The sequence below is a fragment of the Panicum hallii genome, chromosome 5, assembly GCF_002211085.1.
Source record: "Panicum hallii strain FIL2 chromosome 5, PHallii_v3.1, whole genome shotgun sequence".
Taxonomy (NCBI): domain Eukaryota; kingdom Viridiplantae; phylum Streptophyta; class Magnoliopsida; order Poales; family Poaceae; genus Panicum; species Panicum hallii.
The window spans coordinates 4,886,360-4,907,103 of record NC_038046.1 but is presented as its reverse complement, the minus strand read 5'-3'; the positions used below and the strand labels follow the sequence as shown (position 1 = coordinate 4,907,103).

The 20,744-nt window shown below is 46.6% G+C and overlaps 2 protein-coding genes across 4 annotated transcripts; both read right to left on the bottom strand.

The window, feature by feature from the left end:
• Positions 1–108: 108 nt before the first annotated feature.
• Positions 109–7,323, bottom strand: LOC112892032 (serine/threonine-protein kinase Nek5-like). 3 transcript variants are annotated; one of them, XM_025959079.1, is made up of 15 exons: positions 6,948–7,323; positions 6,379–6,615; positions 6,223–6,289; positions 6,063–6,128; positions 5,933–5,979; positions 5,808–5,853; positions 5,638–5,718; positions 5,518–5,560; positions 5,388–5,437; positions 5,122–5,203; positions 4,992–5,041; positions 2,815–2,888; positions 2,557–2,608; positions 1,843–2,457; positions 109–1,766 (listed from the first exon to the last, which is right to left on the bottom strand). In XM_025959079.1, exons 2-15 carry the CDS (start codon positions 6,474–6,476, stop codon positions 360–362), a joined length of 2,778 nt encoding a protein of 925 aa, XP_025814864.1. In that variant the 5' UTR covers positions 6,477–6,615; positions 6,948–7,323; the 3' UTR covers positions 109–359. The 3 variants fall into 3 exon arrangements, with proteins under 3 accessions (XP_025814864.1, XP_025814865.1, XP_025814866.1); XM_025959080.1 differs by lacking the exon at positions 6,948–7,323 and adding an exon at positions 6,739–6,756; XM_025959081.1 differs by lacking the exons at positions 4,992–5,041; positions 5,122–5,203; positions 5,388–5,437; ... (6 more) ...; positions 6,379–6,615; positions 6,948–7,323 and adding an exon at positions 3,032–4,260.
• Positions 7,324–13,275: 5,952 nt separating this feature from the next.
• On the bottom strand, positions 13,276–17,083 carry LOC112895402 (uricase-2). Its single transcript, XM_025963350.1, has 8 exons — positions 16,728–17,083; positions 16,526–16,618; positions 16,359–16,434; positions 15,452–15,561; positions 14,782–14,873; positions 14,305–14,478; positions 14,113–14,203; positions 13,276–13,597 (listed from the first exon to the last, which is right to left on the bottom strand). The coding sequence occupies exons 1-8, from the start codon at positions 16,926–16,928 to the stop codon at positions 13,514–13,516; spliced, it is 921 nt and encodes a 306-aa protein (XP_025819135.1). The 5' UTR covers positions 16,929–17,083; the 3' UTR covers positions 13,276–13,513.
• Between the last annotated feature and the right edge of the window lie 3,661 nt (positions 17,084–20,744).

Below are 20,744 nucleotides of genomic sequence, written 5' to 3'. Positions count from 1 at the left end.
AGGATGTTTTAAGAGTAGTTGACACACCGGCAACAATTGTAAACACATTCTGTAGTTTTATCAGTAGAATTTAGGTAATCTCGGAACAGAACTTAGGAAAAGAGATACTTCATCAAAGTAGTCTTTCAATTAACTTGATCGTGTAAATTTTAACATTATCTCTGGCATATCTTATTTTTCTGTTCACAAGTTTGGCTATTTACAACATGTGCTGTAAAGAATAACGAACTATCGAGACAGAAACGAGGGACTCACACAATGTCAAGAAGAGGGATATGAACAAGACAGCCATTGCTGATTCAGAGCACACAGAGAAAGCAACCGAGAAAGAAAAAAAAGAAGGCAAAGTCTATGTGTATTCACGCTGAACTGCGGCTTGCTTCATCATTCATCATGCCTTTGAAACTTTTAGCCAACCATATTGCCGTTTCTCGAGGGGACACCTTGGCCTTCCCAAATGGCTTCAGAACAATCGCAAGCTCCTCCAGCCTGCTGTGTTCTAGAAGCTCCGCAGAAAGCTCTAAGAGGCCTTCAAGAGCCTCAGCTCGCTGCCTGAAGGATGTAACATCTAGTGTTTCCTTAGCTGGAGCTGCTTCCTCCTTAAACCCATTGTTGGTCATTGGTGTACTAAAATTTCCTTCCGGTATGGTGGACAATTTTATCACATCCACACTGGCCGGTTTCTGAATGGTAGTATTAGCTTCTACAATGCTCGGCTTCAGTGTAGCAGAATCAACAGGTCCTGAAGGTGTCAGGTTTGGCTGGATGCTTCTTACATCTCTCTCTTCTCTTACCACGTTAAGAAGTTTTCCAACGTCAGTGCTCTGCGCTCCCGTTTCCCTTAATGCCTGCTCACCATTGACATGGGAACTGCTATGGCTTATGACATGTATAACGTCCTCATCTGGAGGATTTAAATGGGGCGCTGGTGATTTCTCTGAAGACTGGAGAGGAAAAGATACTCTATCTGGAGTAATGCCTGTTGTTGTTGTCGTTGGAACAAATGAAGCAACTTCTGGTACTGATGAAAGCAGTTCCTGCACTGTGAATTTGTCTTCATCACTTTGTACAGTAACTGTGCCACTATCCTGGCCCACCTTGCTAGAGGGCATGTCATCCTTGCAGAAAAACTCTTGTTCATCAGAAGATGGCTCCATGGCTGAGATTGGACTAATATCACCATTACTAGCCATTTTCTTCTGAAAATTGGTTGTTTTGACCTCTGAACGCGCTTGTATAGTAGTGTCAGGGATCGAACATTTGCAGGATGGTACCAAGTAGGTTGGCGAGCCAGATTCAGATGGTTCAGATCGGTTGGTGTTCTCAGGATAACCTACTGTCGAACTGGAGCAAGCTGTACTTTCTTCTTGGGTTGCTACAGCCCTAGGCGGAGCAGATTTCGCCCGTGAATTGCCTGGTTTTCTCTGAATATCATCCAGCTGACTTGGAGGAATCATTGGAAAACCTGGAAGTTCCACAAGAGCACTGTTTGGAATATGGGGAGGTCGGCAAGGACTTTTTGCATGCTCTGCCATGACGACCTTATTGTGAGCTCGTTTTATTCCAGTGTGTTGACGGCTTGGACTCGCTACTCCTTGCCTCCGAGCAGGAATACTTGTGCATCTAATAAAACTCGGTGGTGTTTTGTTCTTAGGCTTCCCTGCAGCAGCAGCATCAACATCTTCCCCAAACTGCTTGGCAGGGTCTGGATGTAGCCGCTCATCTAATTTATTTTTAACTGTCGGTGAGTGCTCAACAATTGGTGACTACAAGATAGAACCAGAAGAAAAGTTAGCAACACGGGAAACTGAGTTTAGCACAAGAAAAAACATTGATCCTTACCAAATGTTTCAAGGGGGGAGATGCTTGTCCTCGTTTGACAACAGGTTCTTCAAAGCTTACCCTTGCCGATTCATGTGACATCACTTCGCTAGACCTTGAACTGGAGGAAATATCACTGTGCTTTGAGGAGTCAGATGAGCGCTCCCTGTTGCTGGGTGAATTTAGCTTTACACGGCTAGCTCTCACTGGTGAACTGCTTTCCCTGAACTTGCTCTCCTCTCTTAGAGTTGTTAGTACCTTCTTAATGATTTTTGGTTGCTTATTCTCGTGTCTAAGAAGCTGATTATTATGTATGGATTTAGATGAGTCTTGTCTCTCCATTTCAGGACCAGCAGTATCTTTATGGCTCTGAAGATCAGTACTTTCAGCACCTTCAGTATCAATGGTGTTGTTAGAACTTGAAGCAGGTCCTGATGTATTTCTTTCACTTGATTGTATACTGTCCATATCACTGCCAGAAATGCTACTGCACTGACTCCCAGACATACTTCTCTGGCCGCTCCGTGAACTGGTGATAGGTTTCTCTGGTGATCGACCGGGATGTAATATATCAGCAAATGGACGATATTGATTAACATAAGGTTGCAGGTATGGACTTTTTAGAATCTCGGATGCCTGTTAACAAAGTGTGAAAAATACTCTCAGATTCTTATGAAGATAGCAAACAAGCATCGTGGTTGCAGGAGAGGTATCTCTATGTATATAGTTGCTTACAGTAGGCCGATGTTCAGGACTCTTCCTCAACATGCTTTTGATAAGTGCTTTCCTGCATTCAACAGCAAGATGACACATTTAGCTTGCTATACACAGGTAAATTCATCATAATATTTGCAAAACATTAGAAAAATATATGTGCGGACTTGAAATCATTTTCAAACAACAAATCTGGACGGAAAATTATATATATATATATATATATGAATTATTTTTTACCAAATGTAATTTGAAGAATAGTTGTTCAGGTGTACTTACATAGATGAAGAATAGCAAGTAGGCAAAGGACCAATGGAGGAGCGATTTATCTTACTTATCAGTCCAGCCATATCCTGAAAGAAATATAGAGGAGTTTTAAGCTCACCTGAACAGTTTTGAATTTAATAACACCATCACATAGTAAAAGGCTGAGGGATATGAAGTTGAGGCATGGCAGCAATTCGATAATGTTCAGTTGCAAAGAACTGATGCTTACATCATTCAAAACTTCTATCCTCCTATATGTATCGGCTTGAATGCAAGACATTCCAATACCATTTGAAAGGCCGTGAGACATAATATCTACATCATTCACAGACCCCCAGAAATGAATTTCCTGGATGGATCATGAAGAACTTTGACCCAATATGTTAGTGAACCTGAATAATAAACCTATCCTTCTCTTGTATACTGCTTGGAATAGCATGCTCATGAAATGTGAACTCTCATATACATAAAGAGGGGAGGAAAGTAGGGAGGGAGAGGAAGGTCTCTGAAAGTCATTATTTTCATGATAATGACAAACATCTACCAAGAGTCAGCCACACTAAAGAACGAATAGGTCAATATTTCTCTGTTGTCTGGTCTTTTTTTGTGATTAATTAAATGAAAGTGATACAAGTGAAATTGATTGTTCGATGTAGATGCTAATGTCACAACCTCTCCATGGAAGATGCCCAGTGACTCTTCCTTACTATGGCTAGAGTCTGAATTCTGTAAACCAAAATAGTTCACATATCGTGACAATTTAGAACAGCCACTGAAAAAGTGTATCTGATGTTCTAGTTATCTTTCATTTTCGATAGCAACGGCACAGCTAATAGCTCAATTTATATCAAAGGCTCTGGTTTAGTCTTGTCCTTCCAGTAGGCAGCTTAGGGGCTTTCTGCATCAATCAGCACATCTTATCTTTAATCAATCTGTAGTGACACATGGTTTTCCTAGTTGGTTGATTCAGGATGTGTTTGGTTCGTGGGACGAACTGGGACGGGACGGGTCGATCCCGTTTTTCCTGGTGTTTGGTTGGGAGTCCAGATGGGATGGGACGACTCCGCATGGGAGTATTCCGGCAAGATGCGGGACGAGCCTGTCCGCCCAAAACGAGCGGACAGCTCGTCCCACTTGGGACATGGCGCCGCCGAGCAGGCATCGGGTGCAGCGGTTGCGATGGCGAGCACTAGGGAAAGAAGAGGAGAGCGAGCTCGCGTTGGCACGAGCACGGCACAGCAGTGCGTGGAGCTTGCCGCCGGTTGTCGCAAACGGAAGGAGCGCGTGGGGCTTGCCGCCGGCTGCCGCCGGTTGTCGCAAACGGCACAGCTGCGGACGGAGCGGACGCACAGGCTGATGGGCGTTCGCCGGACGAATTCGGCATCTGTAGTGATTCTTCCCTCAATTCCTTCCTTTGACATATTGCTAACCACCAACCGAATCCATTTCACCCATTTGGAGCATCGATTCATGGTTAAACTCACCGGAATTTCAAATCTTGCACCTGCAAGTGTGGGAACCGGAGCTACTGCTATCAGCACGGGAGAGCAGTATGGCTGCGCGAGCGAGCAGCGAGGGCGGCGTGGCAGCCCAGGAGTAGCGGCTGGAGCAGCCAGTGCCGCAGCCTGCAGGAGGGAAGGCAACTAGGCAAGCGGAGCAGCAGGGTAAGAGAAGGAGAGTGAGGCATCAGGAGGAAGGAGATGATGTTTGACGATCCACATGTCAGTGAGACTGAGAGGGAGGGAGAGATGCAGGCCGAACTGGGCCTAATTAAAAAATGTGGCTGATTTGGCCCAAAACGTGGATCTCATGTGTCAGGTGTCTCATCCCAATAAACTCATCCCTTCAACCAAACAAAAATTATAGGATGGATCTGCCCCCCTAGCCAAACACCAGGTGGGATGATTTCATCCTCAAAAATAGGGATATGACCATCCCATTCCCTGTGTCCCTAAACCAAACACATCCTTATATGTCACAGATGGATGTGTTTCAAAGTTAATTTAGCACTTGCTCTCCACATATGGTGGGGCAAACCACGGGGCATTGTTGGAAATAGGACCTGAACCCAAGTTGACAATGAAGGTGGCAGACAAATGGACTAAAACTAAACCATCTTTGAATACAAACTAGTGTTAAATATGGTAGTGGATAGTGATGCAAGGAGTATACGCCAAATAAGAACTCACAAAAGCCTTGAAAGCAGGCCGATGAGCAGCCATCTCATACATGCAACATCCTGGATAGACATATATCAGTTAAAAAAGACGGCTAACATCAATTCATTTAAACATCTCTACATAAGTATGAAAACATTACCAAGAGACCATATGTCTGACTTGAAGCCATAAGGAATGTCTGCAAGCAACTCTGGGCACATGTAATTTGGTGTTCCCACAACCTAAGAAGCATCATTCTATAACATAAGATTCTGATAACAGACAAGACAACTAACACAATAAATATCGAACATACAAAGATCAAATATGTGGTTCCAATTTTCATGCGGGATCTCTGAACAGAAACAAACAGAAGATGAAGGAAATATTTTGTAAAAATTAAAAAAATAAGAGAAAAAAGATTACCGAAGAGGCTAAATCATCTGCCTTTAAAGTCTTGGCCAGGCCAAAATCTCCTGCAAACAAAACAGAGATATTAAACCACATAATATGGCGAAGAAACGTCGTGTTATTTGGATTAGAATATGAAGCTAACCAAGGCGAATATCCTGTTCTTTGGTGAGAAATATGTTTGAGCACTGCCAAAAAAAGAGAGGTTATACAACATTAAAACCTTCTGGATAAACTGATAGCATCACTATTCTCTGTCGCTTACCTTGAGATCTCGATGTAAAACAAAGTTTGAATGCAGGTAGTCAACAGCTAATGCCAATTGAGCAAACCATTTCAGCAGTTTCTGTAGGATATTCACAACAGTTAGCACAAATTTACAAAAGAAAAAAAATCTCAATGCACTACAAAAGGGTGACCAAAAATAATAGCAACCTCCTCTGGGAAGTATGTCCCATTTGCTTTCTTCATCAATTCAGCCCTGTCAAAGATGAACATAATGAGATAAAAGAGAAGATTGCCAGTAGAAAAGCTGCCTTAAACCAGCACACAACACTCACATATCACCACCTTCACAGTATCCCGTCACTATGCAGACATAGCATCCCTGTCAAAAACTCATGCGTTGAGCTGAAATAAAATGAAACCAAACGAAAAGTAAACATGGGTGCATGTTCCTAAAGAACAAACCTTCTCAACCCATGCCTCCTTGAACTCAACAATGTAAGGATGTTGCAAGCGTGCGATAAGAGCCATCTGCAGTTCCCATTTCCTCCATAAGTTCACCGAAAATAGTGCGAATTGACGACAGACAAATATAAAGGCGTAGGTATTTTCTCTTTTGTCTGACCTCTTGATGGGCAGACCTGCGGCATCGCTCTGTCTGTCTTGCAAGGCGAATTTTCTTCAACACGTACCTGCAGTTGCAAAGCAAGAAGCTGTGAACTAGGCAAATTCAGGGAGGGGAACAGACTGTGTAACTGAATTGAAGCAACTTGCATCATACTTCTTCTTCTCTGTCTTGTGGTTGACGAGGATGGCCGCACCAAAGGCGCCACGGCCAATCTGCTCCATAACCTCGTAGTGGTCCATCTGTGACTCCATGGCTCCCAACCTCTCAACCCAACGGCTAATGCTCAAGAGCAGAAACACGGACTCGCCAAACTTCAGTCTCTAATATCAGAATCGCTGGCTTCGCCCGTATGCGTCGCAGCTCCAATCAGCCCCGAACCCTCGGCGATTTCTGCAAAAACCATCGAAACAAGCGTGAATCAAGCAGCTTCAGACCTTCAGTGCAGGCTCCGCAATTCAAATTCGAACGAAACATTTCCTGTTCCATCCAATCCAATCATAATCCTAACCACACCTACTAAACTCCGTCGCATAATAAGACGATCGAAACAAGGAAACCATCGGAAACATTCGGCCACAAAAAACCCATGGCTCAAGTTCAGCCACCGTACCACGCACGCACGGGAAAAGCGTACCACATCCCTCACAGGAAAAGCTTGAGGTTCATCAACTATACCGCGCACAGTTCCCACCAACCGCCACCGCTCGGGACAGGGACCTTACCGCTGGCGGGCCTCTCTCTCTCTCTCTCTCCACCGACATTGGCGCCGCAGGCGCCGCGCTCCGTCCGGGCCGCCGCTCCACGGCCGTGGCCTCCCGCCGCTCCGGCCGAGCCCGTCTCCCGCCGCCGGCGACGGGGCGTGGGTCGCGCCTCGCCGACGTCTCCGCGCCTGAGCAGCGGCTGCGCTCCGACGCTCCGCGGTGCGGCCTCCGCGGCCGTGCTGGGGGATTTGGTGCGGCTTTTGATCTGGCGTCTCGTTTTTGTTCCGGTGTGTCCGCTGTTGGTGGGCTATTTAAAATCCGCATATGGGGAAGGAGGAGGCGCTTATATACGCCTCCCGTCCGCCATGACCGCGGGGTTAATGATGAGAGGGCACTAGTACTGCTTGACAGCGATGGGCGGGGCGATCATTTCTCCTCTCGCGATTAATAAATCGAGAGAGAGAGAGAGGTACTCACTGATTCGGAGCCTGATGGGAATGGGAAGTATTTGTATTTTGCTTTCTTGGGGAAACAGTTGCTGCTGCTGTGTGAATTCGGCACAAATTCATTTATTCGACCTAGATCCGATAACCAACGGACATGCAACCTAGAATCTGAATAATTTTAAATTTTTTGAAAAGTAAATAATTTTAATTTTAGTGCTCTTTATTATATATATATATATATATATATATATATATATATATATATATATATATATATATATATATATATATATATATGAGATGTCCCCGTCACGATGCCCCGTGACCCGTGTGCCTGCCGGGTAGTCTCCTTCATCTTGCTTGCTATGTTGAGCCAAGCATATTTCGGTTCTCTACATTATTTATTATTTATTTGTTGTTGTTTTGTGGTAAGGGTTGCTTCAGATGCTTTTATTTGCTTAGGGTGTGTTCGTTTCCTGGGGTCTAAATTTTAGAGAGGTCACATCAAAGAGAATCTTGTCATTTAGAAGTATTAAATAAAGTCTAATTACAAAACTAATTGCAGAACCCCAGTGCTAATTCGCGAGACGAATCTAATGAGGTATATTAGTCCATGATTAGCGGATGATTACTGTAGCATCACTGTATCAAATTATGGATTAATTAGACTCATTAAATTTGTCTCGCGAATTAGCACCCAGCTGTGCAAAAAGTTTTGTAATTAGACTTTATTTAATATTTTTAAATGATAAGATTCTCTTTGATGTGATGGGTCTAAAATTTAGAGGGCAGGAAACGAACACGCCCTTAGTGGGAGCGGCTGGTTTCAGTTTCAGCCCTTGGTGAAATTAAGGGGCAGCAGTAAGCCAGTAAACCAAATGGCAACTTTTGTTTTGGGTACTACCGGAGCGGTTGAACCTCCATCGAGCCAAGATGAGGTACGGTACTTTAGTGCTAAATGGGAATCAGTGGGGCTAATCTTATTCTAGTGCAACAGAAAAGAAGCCTAATAATAATGGTAAAGGTTGCAAGTTGGTGAGGTGATGGATCAACGCCCCTTGGTGCCAATGACGAGCGCTTGGGGGTCCGCCCTCTTTTCCTAGTGCCCTCCAAGGATGGGGATGAGCACGAAACCGTATTCTCTATTATGATAATTAAAGTTGTATTTTGGGGTCATGTCAGTGTAGTATAACTAATGTGCACTTTACTCCACCTAGTGAGTTTTCTCTGCTTTACCGACAGCACACAGCAGTTACACGATCCGGAGATTTTGGTTGGAGGAAGTCAAATCAGATGCACGTACAAAGAGCTAGACAGCTAGTACTAGTTTAGTTTGTCGGCAAAGCCAGATCCTCATGTCTTATAGAGAGGGATTCAGCTCAGGTGAGGTCTAAATAGGCACTAACTGTGACTCTGACCGTTTCACAGTTAACCTTTCCATTAGAGAAAAAAATCTGACGTACAGGTTCTGCATTTTTTTTCTCCATCTCGAGCAACAGAGCTACCCGTCTCGAGCTGTCCAGCGACAAATTAAACACGCGCGCCAATCATGAGCCATCCATCATAGACGGCTGCAGCGGCAGCCCGACCGCGCAATGTGATGGCTGCCGAGCAAGGCGCAGCAGCAACCACACAGCATCTCAGACCAAGAACTCGGCTCACACGTACACCCTGCCCTGTCCGAATCGAAACATCAGCGTGGCGTCTAGATTATCGTCTGCTCAGCTGTTGCGTGCTGCCTGCCTTTCGCAAGGCACGGGTGGTTTGTTTAATCGCGGCACCAAAGCCTTGCGATAACCCTGCTTTTTAGTTAGGTCGCCATCTTTTTCGGAGGAATTTTTTTAAGGTGTTTTTCAGAGGAAATGGTTGAATGATTAGACAGAGAGGGAGGGACCGTTCCTCTTGATGGCAACTGCTGTGCGCTCCCCTCAACAGTGACCACTCACCGGCGCCGCGCTGACTGACGCTACAGAGCAGAACAGCGTGGGAAAAACGCAGCAGAAGCTTGCAGAAGTGCAGGAAGAACACTGTGCCATGAGTCTCGACACTGTTCTTGAGCACAGGCTGCAAAGATCCTGTAGGACTGGTGGTGAGCATGATGCGAGGATTGTGCTGTTCAAAGGTCAGGACTCAGGACCATGGGGTTGTGGCGTTGTGCGAGCTGACTGAGCAGCGGCACGCACGCTCACACGTGAGACAGGCGGATCAGTTCCTTCACACGGACCGTATCCGACCTTGTAATTGCCGGGGGCCCAGATGCAGCGCTGATCTGCAGCATCCGCAGGGTGTCTCATAAAGAGTCCCACGGTCTAACTCTGACAGTCTGTCGATCGGATTAAAAGTTAGATACCAAACGAGCAAAGCATATCGTGAGGTGATTCTCGTACGGTGCTGCAGAGACTCATTTCCATGTGCATCCATTGTGCATTCGCAGATCCGATCTCCTTGCTAGCTTACCTTCTTCACTTGTTCATGGACAAGGGTTTGTCAAGAGTCCCAAGACAGCGAAAGCATTGCCGCGTACTGCTCCGATCCATTGCTGAATGCTGATCTGATGATGTGAACCATGCATGATGGATTAGGAATCATGGTACTAATCTGTAGCGAGACAAGCCTCCATCTCCAACGTAACATCACGTCCTCGACTATGTAACTAACTAAAGGCTCCCACACATATTAGCTAGCGAGGTGAGGACAGTAGATACCAAGGACAAGCTACAAGCAGTAACCAAACAGTGTCGCCATGATTGTTGTGCTAATAAGGTTCAGCGAGGATCGACGATGGAGAGGACACAATTATGGATCCAGCGAAGTTTGAACTCTCCTCAGCAGGGTCGTCGTCGATCATGGCCTTCCAAAGGGCGGCCGGGCGGCGCCCTCCGGACACCATGAGTTTAGTTGCGTTCCTTTTCGCCCCAAAGCAAATTAAACCACCAAAAGCTGCAGATTCAATCGCAGCGCGTGCTGTACTTAGGGCCTATGATATGATCACCGTTAGTACTCCATGCCGTCTCCATCAGCTGCTGCATGCATGTCAATGCAGTGATCAGGATGGACCTCTCTGCTATGGCCATGGATCGAGATCTCGTATCGTACAAGACTACCTGCTGGAGTTAAAGGCTACTACAGTACCAACAGAAAAAACTAACACCAAGCTTTTAGCTTTCCCGTATCATCATTGATTATTGTAACTCGTTTCTTTCTTTCTTTTTAGTTTGAGAAGAGAATCGTTTGGTACTACAGTTGATAGAATTGAATACTTGCACGGCCGAACAAACGCTGTCGAGAGAGGTTAGGTGCACCATTGGCGTCAACAGAAAAGCAAGATGCTGAAGTGTTCTCAATCCCCACTTCCTCCTTTTTATTCTTGGCCAAACTAAAGGAGATGCGAAATCTTTTGTAGGTTTCTATATTTTGATGTTTAAGAAAGTCTTAACCCTCTTTTTTTTAATTAAAAAACATGAGGTTGGAGAAGGATGGTTCAACCACCGGGAGAGCTATACATGTATCCATGCACACAGTTCAGACATAGAAGATGTTGTTCGCGGAGAAAAAACAAGTATAGGCACATGTATAAGGCCATATATGTGGAGTTTTCGCCGTGTACCACGCTAGGTATTAAAAAGTTTGCACAGGTACCAACTAGGAGCTGAAAAATTACGTCCTAACTACTAAAGAAAAGGAGCCGAGAAAGCAATCACTGAATTCTCTGCAAAAACGAGTGGCGGCCAATTTGGATGGTCCATCCGGATCAGCTCGCTCCTCCATATAACACCATCATCCTGACCCAACATTATTCGGCCAAAGGAGCGCGCTCCAACAAGACTCTATCTTGCCAGTGGTAGATACCTCATCGACCGTCACCGCGTACCTGCGCCACCCCAACCAGTGGCAGTGATCGATGTCCTAGTCGCTTTTCCCACCAACCAGTGAACTCTCAACACGAACCCAAATCTCCAGCCCCAAATCTAAACCTTGCTGCGGAGTCGGAGAAGACACCCACAGGCATGCATGCGGATGCAGATTGGGCAGCGGTAAAAATTGAACAATGGAGAGGAACAAAACACCCAAGTAGAGGAGTGTTTGTCTAGGCATGCATTCAACTACATCAAATTACTATGTACTGATCAATTAACTTAACAACCTAATTCGACGAGAAAGGCTGAAAAAAAGAGGCGATTTTACTTCAACAAACTATAGTGAAGTCTTGGATCCAGAAATCCAAAGTCCTAGCATAGGAGTTGGCATCTGTGCTCCTAATTTAGAAAAGTGGAAACCCATGTCAGGTACTCAGGTCACTACAACTCGCCTCATTTATGCGGCCATGGCATCACCTTCCCTTGAGTTCGTTTACTCTTGGTTGCGTGTGCCAAGGGCATGGATTCAGTTGGCCACTAGTGGCACACAGGCAGGGTCTAGATTCCATGGACTTGAGGAGGCACGGATGGCGCACAAGTACTAGGCAGTAGCTAGCTAGGGGACATGGGCGCCTGGTCAAACCTTGTTGGTGCAGGCTCGAGCACTCCAGCTGGCTTGGCTGAGCTGGACGGAGGAGCATCTCCCTCCTTCATGTGCCTCGAGAGATCGAGGCCGAGTCGGACGCCAGCAGCTAGCGTGCCAACTCGGAGCCAACATACGCCGCAGCGGAAATTCATGGGCGCCAGGCTGCGCCTCGCGTGGGCGCCATGTGCTGCCACGGCCGTGGCCCCCGGCCCGGCGCCAGGATGGACGCCCTTGCCGGCTGGCGGCGCGCCCAGATCTGCATCGACAACGCCTTGCATTGTCTCACTATCTCATATGCCATTGCCATGTGGACTGTACTGTGACGTCCGAGTTCACCCATACGACGCTGCAGATCGTGTGGTCTCGTCGAGGAAACCGACCGGACTTCCTCCTGGGCCGGCCGCCGCCGCCTCCGGCAGCTCGGTGAAACGGACGGCGGACGGGGAGAAGCGGGGGGCGGTGATGAGTGACGCCGCCGCATTGATGCCGCGACGACCAGCGACGAGTGCCGAGCCCGTCCGGGCGTCCCCTGCCGTCTCGCCGCACTCATGACTGGGGCAGTTGATCAGGAGCCGCCGCCGATCATCGCGTGGACCGGCAGGGAACGTGGGCGCGGGCTCTGTGGTCCACGGCTCTGGGATGGGAGTCTGGGAATCTGGGTTGAGTAGGAGACGGGGAGCGATCGAGTGGCGGCCTTCAGCACGCACCTGGGCGTGTCGCTGGCCAAGTGTGAGTCCAGCAAGCGCTGTAGCATGTGGGGAAGCCGCAACGCCGCGCGGCAGCAGCGCCCGGCGGCCATGTTCCGCATCTTTGTGCGCACGTGCTCTCGATCACGCGGCAGCTGCGCAGGTCGCAGGCGGATGGTTTCCATTGCGAGCCCAACACGACAACCAAAGCGACAACGATCAGTCGATCTCGAGCTAGTCGACCTGAATTCGTTCTGACTTGTCTTCCACTCCATCTCCGAGACCGTGAAGAAGTGGCTTCACAAAGAAAAGGGCCCAATGCTCCGAGCCCAATGTACTTACGGCCCACGTAATATAGTACTTGTCATCCTCTTCGAGACCGTGAAGAAGTGGCTTCACAAAAAAGGGGCCCAATGCTCCAGAGCCCAATGTAATCACGGCCCACGTCGACATTGTTGACTATATTGGTATCATGTATTTCCTATGTTTCAAACCTTTGATTAAGTTTATAGAAAAAAATTCACCAACATCACCATTTATATTAAATTCATGATGAAATATATTTTGTTAGTGCATTTAAGTTAGTATCGCAGATATTAATATATTTTTCTATAAACTTTTATAAAGTAAAAGAAATTATTTAGAACAAAACTAAAACGAAGTACATTTTGAACTGGAGGCAGTATGTAATGATCCTTAAAAAAGAAGAAAAAATGACCAAGCTTTTGAAGATGTTTAACAGGTTTCATATAAGGAAGCAATGTACAAATTTACAAACGGTGGGACTTCACGAGGTGGACGTCTACAGCTGAAAACATGCAACACAAGATTATTCACTTATTTACCCCTTTGCATAGGGGTTATGGCAGTTTTTTTCCCCTTTGTACAGCTTATTGTACATTTTCGCCAGGGAATGCTGGGGGAACGAAACAGGAGTAGCATGATCACCAGATTACAGCTTCGACATGGGACGGCTCAAAGTTGCTTCAATAGTTCCATGTGGTTCATCCGTCGGCAAGTACACATCATCAGCAAACTGTCAAAAACAGATGCATGTTTCAGTTTAAGCAAATAAGGTATGAAACTGAAGAACGCCCAGCATAACAGCTTGCTGAAATATGTGTCATTCATAAACTGAACTATGTTGGCTCGTAATGTGGTGGCACAAGAATTAATTTGACTGCAGGAGTCTAAAAACGGCTACATGGACTACAGCAGCATAATCAATTAGGCTAAATTCCTGTTGGGTAACAGAAAGTAGTATTATTACATTTGGAAATTGTTGTTTTGTTAATGGAACAAAAGCGTCATTATCAGTGCTGCTGTTTCCATTCATTTTTCTTCTGAATCTCGTTTGCCCCCTCTGTTTAGCTCCATATTGGGTTTAGATGGTTTCCAACACTACCAATTAAAATAGAGCAGAAGAATTTATGTGAACTACAACTGAGATGGCACGTTCTATTCTGGAGAGTAATTCAATAGGAATAGAGAGTAATTCAACAGGCAGAGAGGATACAACAAACAATGATGCCTAGTAGGTGTCTGTCTTACCTTCACCAATGGATTTTCTTTGCTGCCCAAGTTGACAGGCAGAAAGTGAAGATTTGGCATTCTAAGCTGAATTGATGATATGTCTGGGAACCTTTAAAGTGTGCATGAATATTCAGTTCCACTCATCAAAAGAAAATCGTGTATATATTTAAGGGGCTGAAAACAGGAGATAACCAAATGAGAGTTACATACCTCATAAGAACTTCTTTGGCCATGAGGTACAGCGTATTTTGTACAGATGGACTATACACACCAACATCAGGGGGGCCAAAGAACGTCTCTGAAAGAACTTTCTTTACATCCTGGTATCTTTGAGTAAAGCAGAATGGCTTTGACGGGAGCTGCGAAACATGTTCAAAAGGATACCTGGATACAAAAAATAAAAGGTGAACAGTGAACACCATGATAACTGGATAGGCCCTGCCTCATTCTTGCTATTTTGCAAAGGAGAAAGTTATGAATTGTAGCATGAGATCCTATCAGCTTGGATTCCCAAAAGTAGGTAATAGCAACAATCCGAACAACAGTAATTGCTTGACCAGGACATGGTAAGAGCATTGTTTGTCAACTGTATGTAGAGCCAACAATTTATAAATTTAAAGACGGTCTGAGAACTGACTTTTTTTGTTTTTGAATATTCACAATTATTTATGAAGGAAAGAGAGTCACCTCCACCAAGCAGTTACTTCTGTTGCTACTATCCTTTCTCTTGTATCAGGCAGAAGTCTATAGCGATCCGTCACAAATCCTTCAAAACCAGACTGTGAAAAAGTAGTAAAATTTTAGCATATACCACTTGCAATAAATTTCTGCTGTACTGGAGAAAAGCTCTAGTTCATCTAAGGTTTTTATCTGGTGAAACTTCAGCTATCGAAGTGCCAGCCCATGAGAAATGTAATAAATCCCTGAAATCATCACATAGCTTACAACCTCCATCTTCTGAAGGACTTTTCACAACTCAACCAACAAAAGCCAAAAGGAAAAGGAGAAAATGAAGAAACAATTATCAGGTAAGACAAGTTCCTCTAGGCGACAACATCCTGCCTAATTGATTATTCTCCCCTAGGCCCACCTAATGCCAATTAGGTGCTTGGTGCTTGTCTCCGCTTGACTAGCACGTAGCACCTGTGGGAACTTGTCTGTTATCGATCTACATTACAAGTTCAAAACACAATTCATAACTTATGCAGACCAGGATGCACTACCACACTGGTTTATACAGAACTAGTCAAGCACTCAAGCTCAACCAGAAAAGAAGAGTTGGGAGATATTGGGTAGCATTTATATGTGAATGATGGCCCCAGATCCCCAGTATCACAAAAAAAAAAAGTGGAAATACCTGAGTTGTCTTTAGCAGCGAGTACCCTTGGATTCCAGAATTTATAAGCAGGCTTCCAGATTTTTTCACAATGACTTCTGTGCTGTGCTTCTCAACACCAACTTTGAACCCTATAAACAGTGGTGCATAATGTAACACTATCAGGTAACTCTAAGATTCATGCATAAGTGTTCTCTCAAACCTTATATGAAATTTGAGATTTGAAAGTTAAATAAGTATGAGATGTTTGCTAGGACAAAAAATTGCCATTCAGCTATATAGTAAAATAAATTGATTCTTGGAGTAGATGAAACAGAACTGTCTGCATCACGCTTTATCCCCTTGTACAGATCTCTGCTACATGAATCTAGAGCACCATATGACGTGTGCCAGTTTGTTAATTCCTCTGCTTGGAGAGTCCAACATATTTGAGGAACTTAGACAGGGCGTCACAATCAGAAAAACTACAAAGTTGTCGATGTAAGAACGATGATGGAAGTTACGGAAAATAAAAACATAGCATTTTCAGTATAAATTGCCTACTGACCGGTGATCCCACTGTTGCCATTCATCTCACTCGCACATTTGGGGCCAATACTAGGCTGGTCCAAGGAACTGGAGGTATTACAGACAGAAGTGATCAGTGACTCAGAGTCAGAGATGCCAGATGGCACCTGAAGATTTCGACAAGAGACACGAGGATGGGGAGCCAAGAAAAACTCCAAGAAGGTTGGACATATCTGCCTGCCTGTTTTGTCAGGATAGTGTTCTACAGCAATTGCTTGGAATTCAATTTCTACGCAAAGCTGCAAGTTGGGCAGGTCCTAGTAGCCCACTATCGTAGAAACACCAAATTCATTATCCAAATGTTCACGGCTCTTCCTAATCTCGAATCACGACAGAAAGGATAACCGATAATCTTGCTCACCGTGCGAATGAGGCTTTCCGTCGACAACCACACGCTCCCATGGGCGCTCCACGATGGTCACCGTAGCCTCTGAGACCTGCCCGAACACGGCAGCACGAAGAGACCCATAAAAATCCCATCTTGTGGCCCCTTCAGCAGCAAATCCGAAAAGTCCCAATTATCTTTACCTGAGGGTACAAGGAGGTGAAATGCCTTCCGAGAATCACGGCGAATTCCTCCATGGACACCACTTCCGTGCACTCCTTCGCCTTGACATACACCTGGCCGAACGGAGCCGCACCGAATCATCAGCCAAGAAGCCGACGGAGCCGCTTCGGCGGCGGCAAGAGAGAAAAAGGAAGTAAAGAGCGACGGAGACGGGGAACGCACGGTGTTCTTGATGGAATCGGTGGCGACGATGGCGGAGTTGTCGCTGGAGGTGTAGGAGGGGAGGCAGTCGGAGACGACGCTGACGGCGACGCTCCACTCGACGATGACGTGGCCCCCCGCCGCGGCGGGGCGGCGCCAGACGCGGGAGACGCGGACGCGGGACTTGCCGTGCCGGCCCTGGAGCTCGAACTTCCCGGCCATGGCCGCCGCGGGGATCTGATCTGCGGATGCTGCGGAGGGGCGTGCGAGTGCGGGGGCGATGCGATGCGATCGCTGGTGGTGTACTGCCCTTGCGCGCTGTGCCGGAGGGGTGGAACTGTGGAAGCCGTGCGGTACGGGGGTGCCTTTTTGTAGGCGTGTGTGGGACCCGGACGCGGCGGTGGGAAGTGACGTGCTCCACGGCCGCTCACGTCACCTCTCTGTTCGTTTGCTGGGGTCGTGTGTGTCCACAGAACCTCGGCGCGGAGGGAATCTGGATGAGGTTGTTGAGTCGATGACGGGTATGGCCCACACGTCCGTGGGGCGACTCCGGCTGTGTCAGTGACTGATGAGGTAATTGCCTTGCCGACCGCTTTTCCAACTGCTTCATGTTCAGGGGGCCATCAAATTTCAACCATTTGGGGATCGGCGAGGTATTTTGCGGTTATTTGTTGTGTTAGATACCAAAACTTCAAGTGCTCTGTGTTTTAAATTCATACAGTGTCGCTTCTTAAAAAGTTTCATATACAGTTTAACTTTCACATGAAGATAGCCTTGCACATCAAAGGTCCCCTATATTTTACAGGACACGTGCTATACCGCCCCCTTTGTCGTCGTCCTTGCCTGGCATGCAAGGCGCTGCATCAAGACTGAATCGTGTACACTGGATAACGATCCCACAGCGCCGAGCTAGTATTTTCGTGCAGCATGTTCCCTCCTACCCAGCAGAAAACCCACTGCTCGCACACAGTTTTCCCATCCTGTGCCCCAGGTTTTCAGTACCAGCAGAAGCCCGCTGTTTGTGGCATTGTGCTTGCTTGTGTGTCATCATCCTCGCGGGTGTGGAGGACGATATGATGACTGCTGCGAACTGGGAAGCTCGAACGGACACTAAAAATGCTGACAGGTTAAACTACCCTTTGAATAGCACTAGAGTCCAACACATGCTGAGTCATCATCGGATGACCATCCACCCACGCTGAGCGCTATAACGTTCCAACCTATTGCCGCTTTTGAAACCGAGGTATAGAAACAACCAAAATTTTGGAGGATGCTGACGATGACACGTTTTTTTTTCTTTCACCATTCGGCCATTCCTGTCGATATTGATCGCTTCTCTGTAAATTCTATGGGCTTCTTAAGATCTTGCGAGTAGTCTCTTTGGTTGTACAAGTACCTACGGCGGCAGCTGCATGATTGTACGAGAGCTTTAACCATAGGTCCAGGAGACATAGCATCTCAGCTAAGCTAGGAGGAACAGGTTGTGTGCATCGGAAGCACATGGCTGCTGCTGTTTGAGCTTCGAGAACAACGCCTGTCGAGACACGCATGAGCATGAAAGATGGCAAGAAAGGTTTGTGCCCGGTTCCCGCATGTCACCACTGCTGGTCATGAAGATGCTGATTGCTGAGAAGGCGGCTGCAGGGAATACACGCCAGCGGCTACTGAACACAATAAAAAGTAGGTGTGCTTCCTGTGTGTCTTTGGCAGTTTGGCCGAATGAGGTCGATTCCTGTATCGATTCAGACAACAGCTGTCACCAATCCAATTCAGGACTCTGAAGTTGAGGTCAGCAGGGCGGCGTTCGCCCTCCTCACTACCGAGATCCTGCTGTGCTTGCTCACGCCCCGGCAAGCCTCGCCGGCGGTTACATCACACTGCCGATGCCGTCGCCCTGAATGAAATCTGCAAAACTTAAGGCAGCTACTTCCCCGTACGTATCTTCATGTCCTCTCTTGACAATTTTACTTGAATGGAGAACAGTTAGCTAAGGTTGATGCACGAAGACGCATACATTCAGACCGACAAAGTATACCACACAAACAAAAAACCCACCCTAATGTAACAACACATATTGATCCATCGATAATTAAAACTTGGAGTGATTAAGTAATATAGGAAAACATCTGAAAAGCTAGTCTTGACTGGAAATGGAAAACAGATCCGCAACGGAAAAAACGTCCTCTTCGATCGAATCGCGCTCCTCATCCTCATCTCGTCGCGGGCAGTAGATCTCCTCTTCTCCTGATCTTGCTGAAACACCGTCGTCTCCACCCGATTTAGAGACCTGACCAACACAGACAGGGGATTATTTCGCATGCAAAACGAAAGCTTTCTTGAACCTGGACGTGGAAGGAAGTGGATTCTTGATCTGAAATAAGGTGGGACCGGCGGACAACGAGGTGTCGCTGGAAAAACTGAATTTGTTGGCGCTTGAAAACCGATGTAGAAACACACCCGAAATTTTGAAGGAGAATGCTGATGACGACATATGTGTAAGCTGATCGATCTTGCTATTCAACGTCTTGCATGCAACTGCTTGCTTCCAATCCGATATGCCACCTCAATCAGCATTGATCCCAAGGGCGACGGCTGCTCGGATCTAGCAAAGACACCAGCCGCATATTGCTATGCGATCCTCATGAGCCTTTCTCCGATCCGGCATGATCCGATTTAGGGGGTTCTGTAAATAGTTGGATCGCGATTATCCAAATTAGGAGGTTTTATGAAAATAGTTGGATCAATCTAAATCTAGGGTGGCTTTTGAAAATAGTTGGATCGCGAACTCCGGCGACTCCGAACCCGTCCGTGCGCGCCGATTCTAGCGGCGCCGCCGCCGCCGCGGCCATGGACTTCCACGTCTCGGAGCTCCAGGTCATGGCCAAGGCCTCCAGTCGCTCTATTCGGTGCACGGGATCGACGACATTGGTACTAATCTGTGCCTCTTGACGACGGGGAGCGGGGGAAATCGCGAAGGAGGCCGCGGTGGCCAACGCGATCAAAATCTACATCAATGGAATCACAACAGATGGTGTCTATGGCGCTCCGTGCCCGCATCCCCTAACCCTCGGTAGCGGCGGGGCGGCACGGTGCCGGCGACCAGATGGGCCGTGAGGGAGCTCCGGAACGCCGCAGTGGTCGCCGTCCTGCTCAGCCACACCCTCGTTGTTGAGTGCCCCCGTGCTCGACCACCACGCCTTCGTTCTTGGGAGCTCCTCCAAGTTCACGACTCGCTCCGCCCCGCCGTCTAGGATCCACGCCATGCCACTTCGGGAGCAGGGTAATGACTTGGCGCCTTTTACATTCAATTTGGCTGAGTTGGTTTGATTTAGCAGAAGTTGCTCGGCCTCACCTTTTGATTGTTGATTGCGTGTTGTGAAATTGAATCAAAATGATGATAGTTATTCGGGAGATAGCCAGAACCACAAATTAAAGTTATCCGTAAGATTTTTGTTTGGCCTTGGCTCATCGCTGGCACTGCCGCTAACATGGGCATTGACATTGATCCTCCAATCCTTCAGAAGAAGGAAAAAATCATCTTGTAGTCTGTTTTGGTGGCACCCGCAGATCACATTAACAATGGCCTTCTGTAGAATACGCCTTCCTTTTTGTTTGCCAATTCGCTTCGCTGTGCCAACTTGAAGTTTCCTTCTGGTGTCAGTAACCCTGTTAACCAATCCAGTCATTCTTATATACATCACATCTGAATGGGGATTTTCCAAGCCTTTGTGCACCAAAAGTATTTTGAGCCAGTCCAACATTAATCCAAAAGCAGGACTATACTGTTCCCAGTATCTATTCAAAACAAATATCCCTTTTTATATTCTTATTTTCGTCTAAACTAATGCTGCCACACAACTCCTTTAAATCTCCAAGGAATATGGTAAGCTGCTTATATTGAAAGCGAGGTATACTGCTCAACCGGCGTTGCCTGCCGGGTGCATCGATGCCAGCAGTTGAAGCCTTCGGGCAAGAGTTCTCCGTGATAAAGACAGCCGTGTGCTCAGTAGACAAAGTTCAGTGATGAAATGGCTCAGA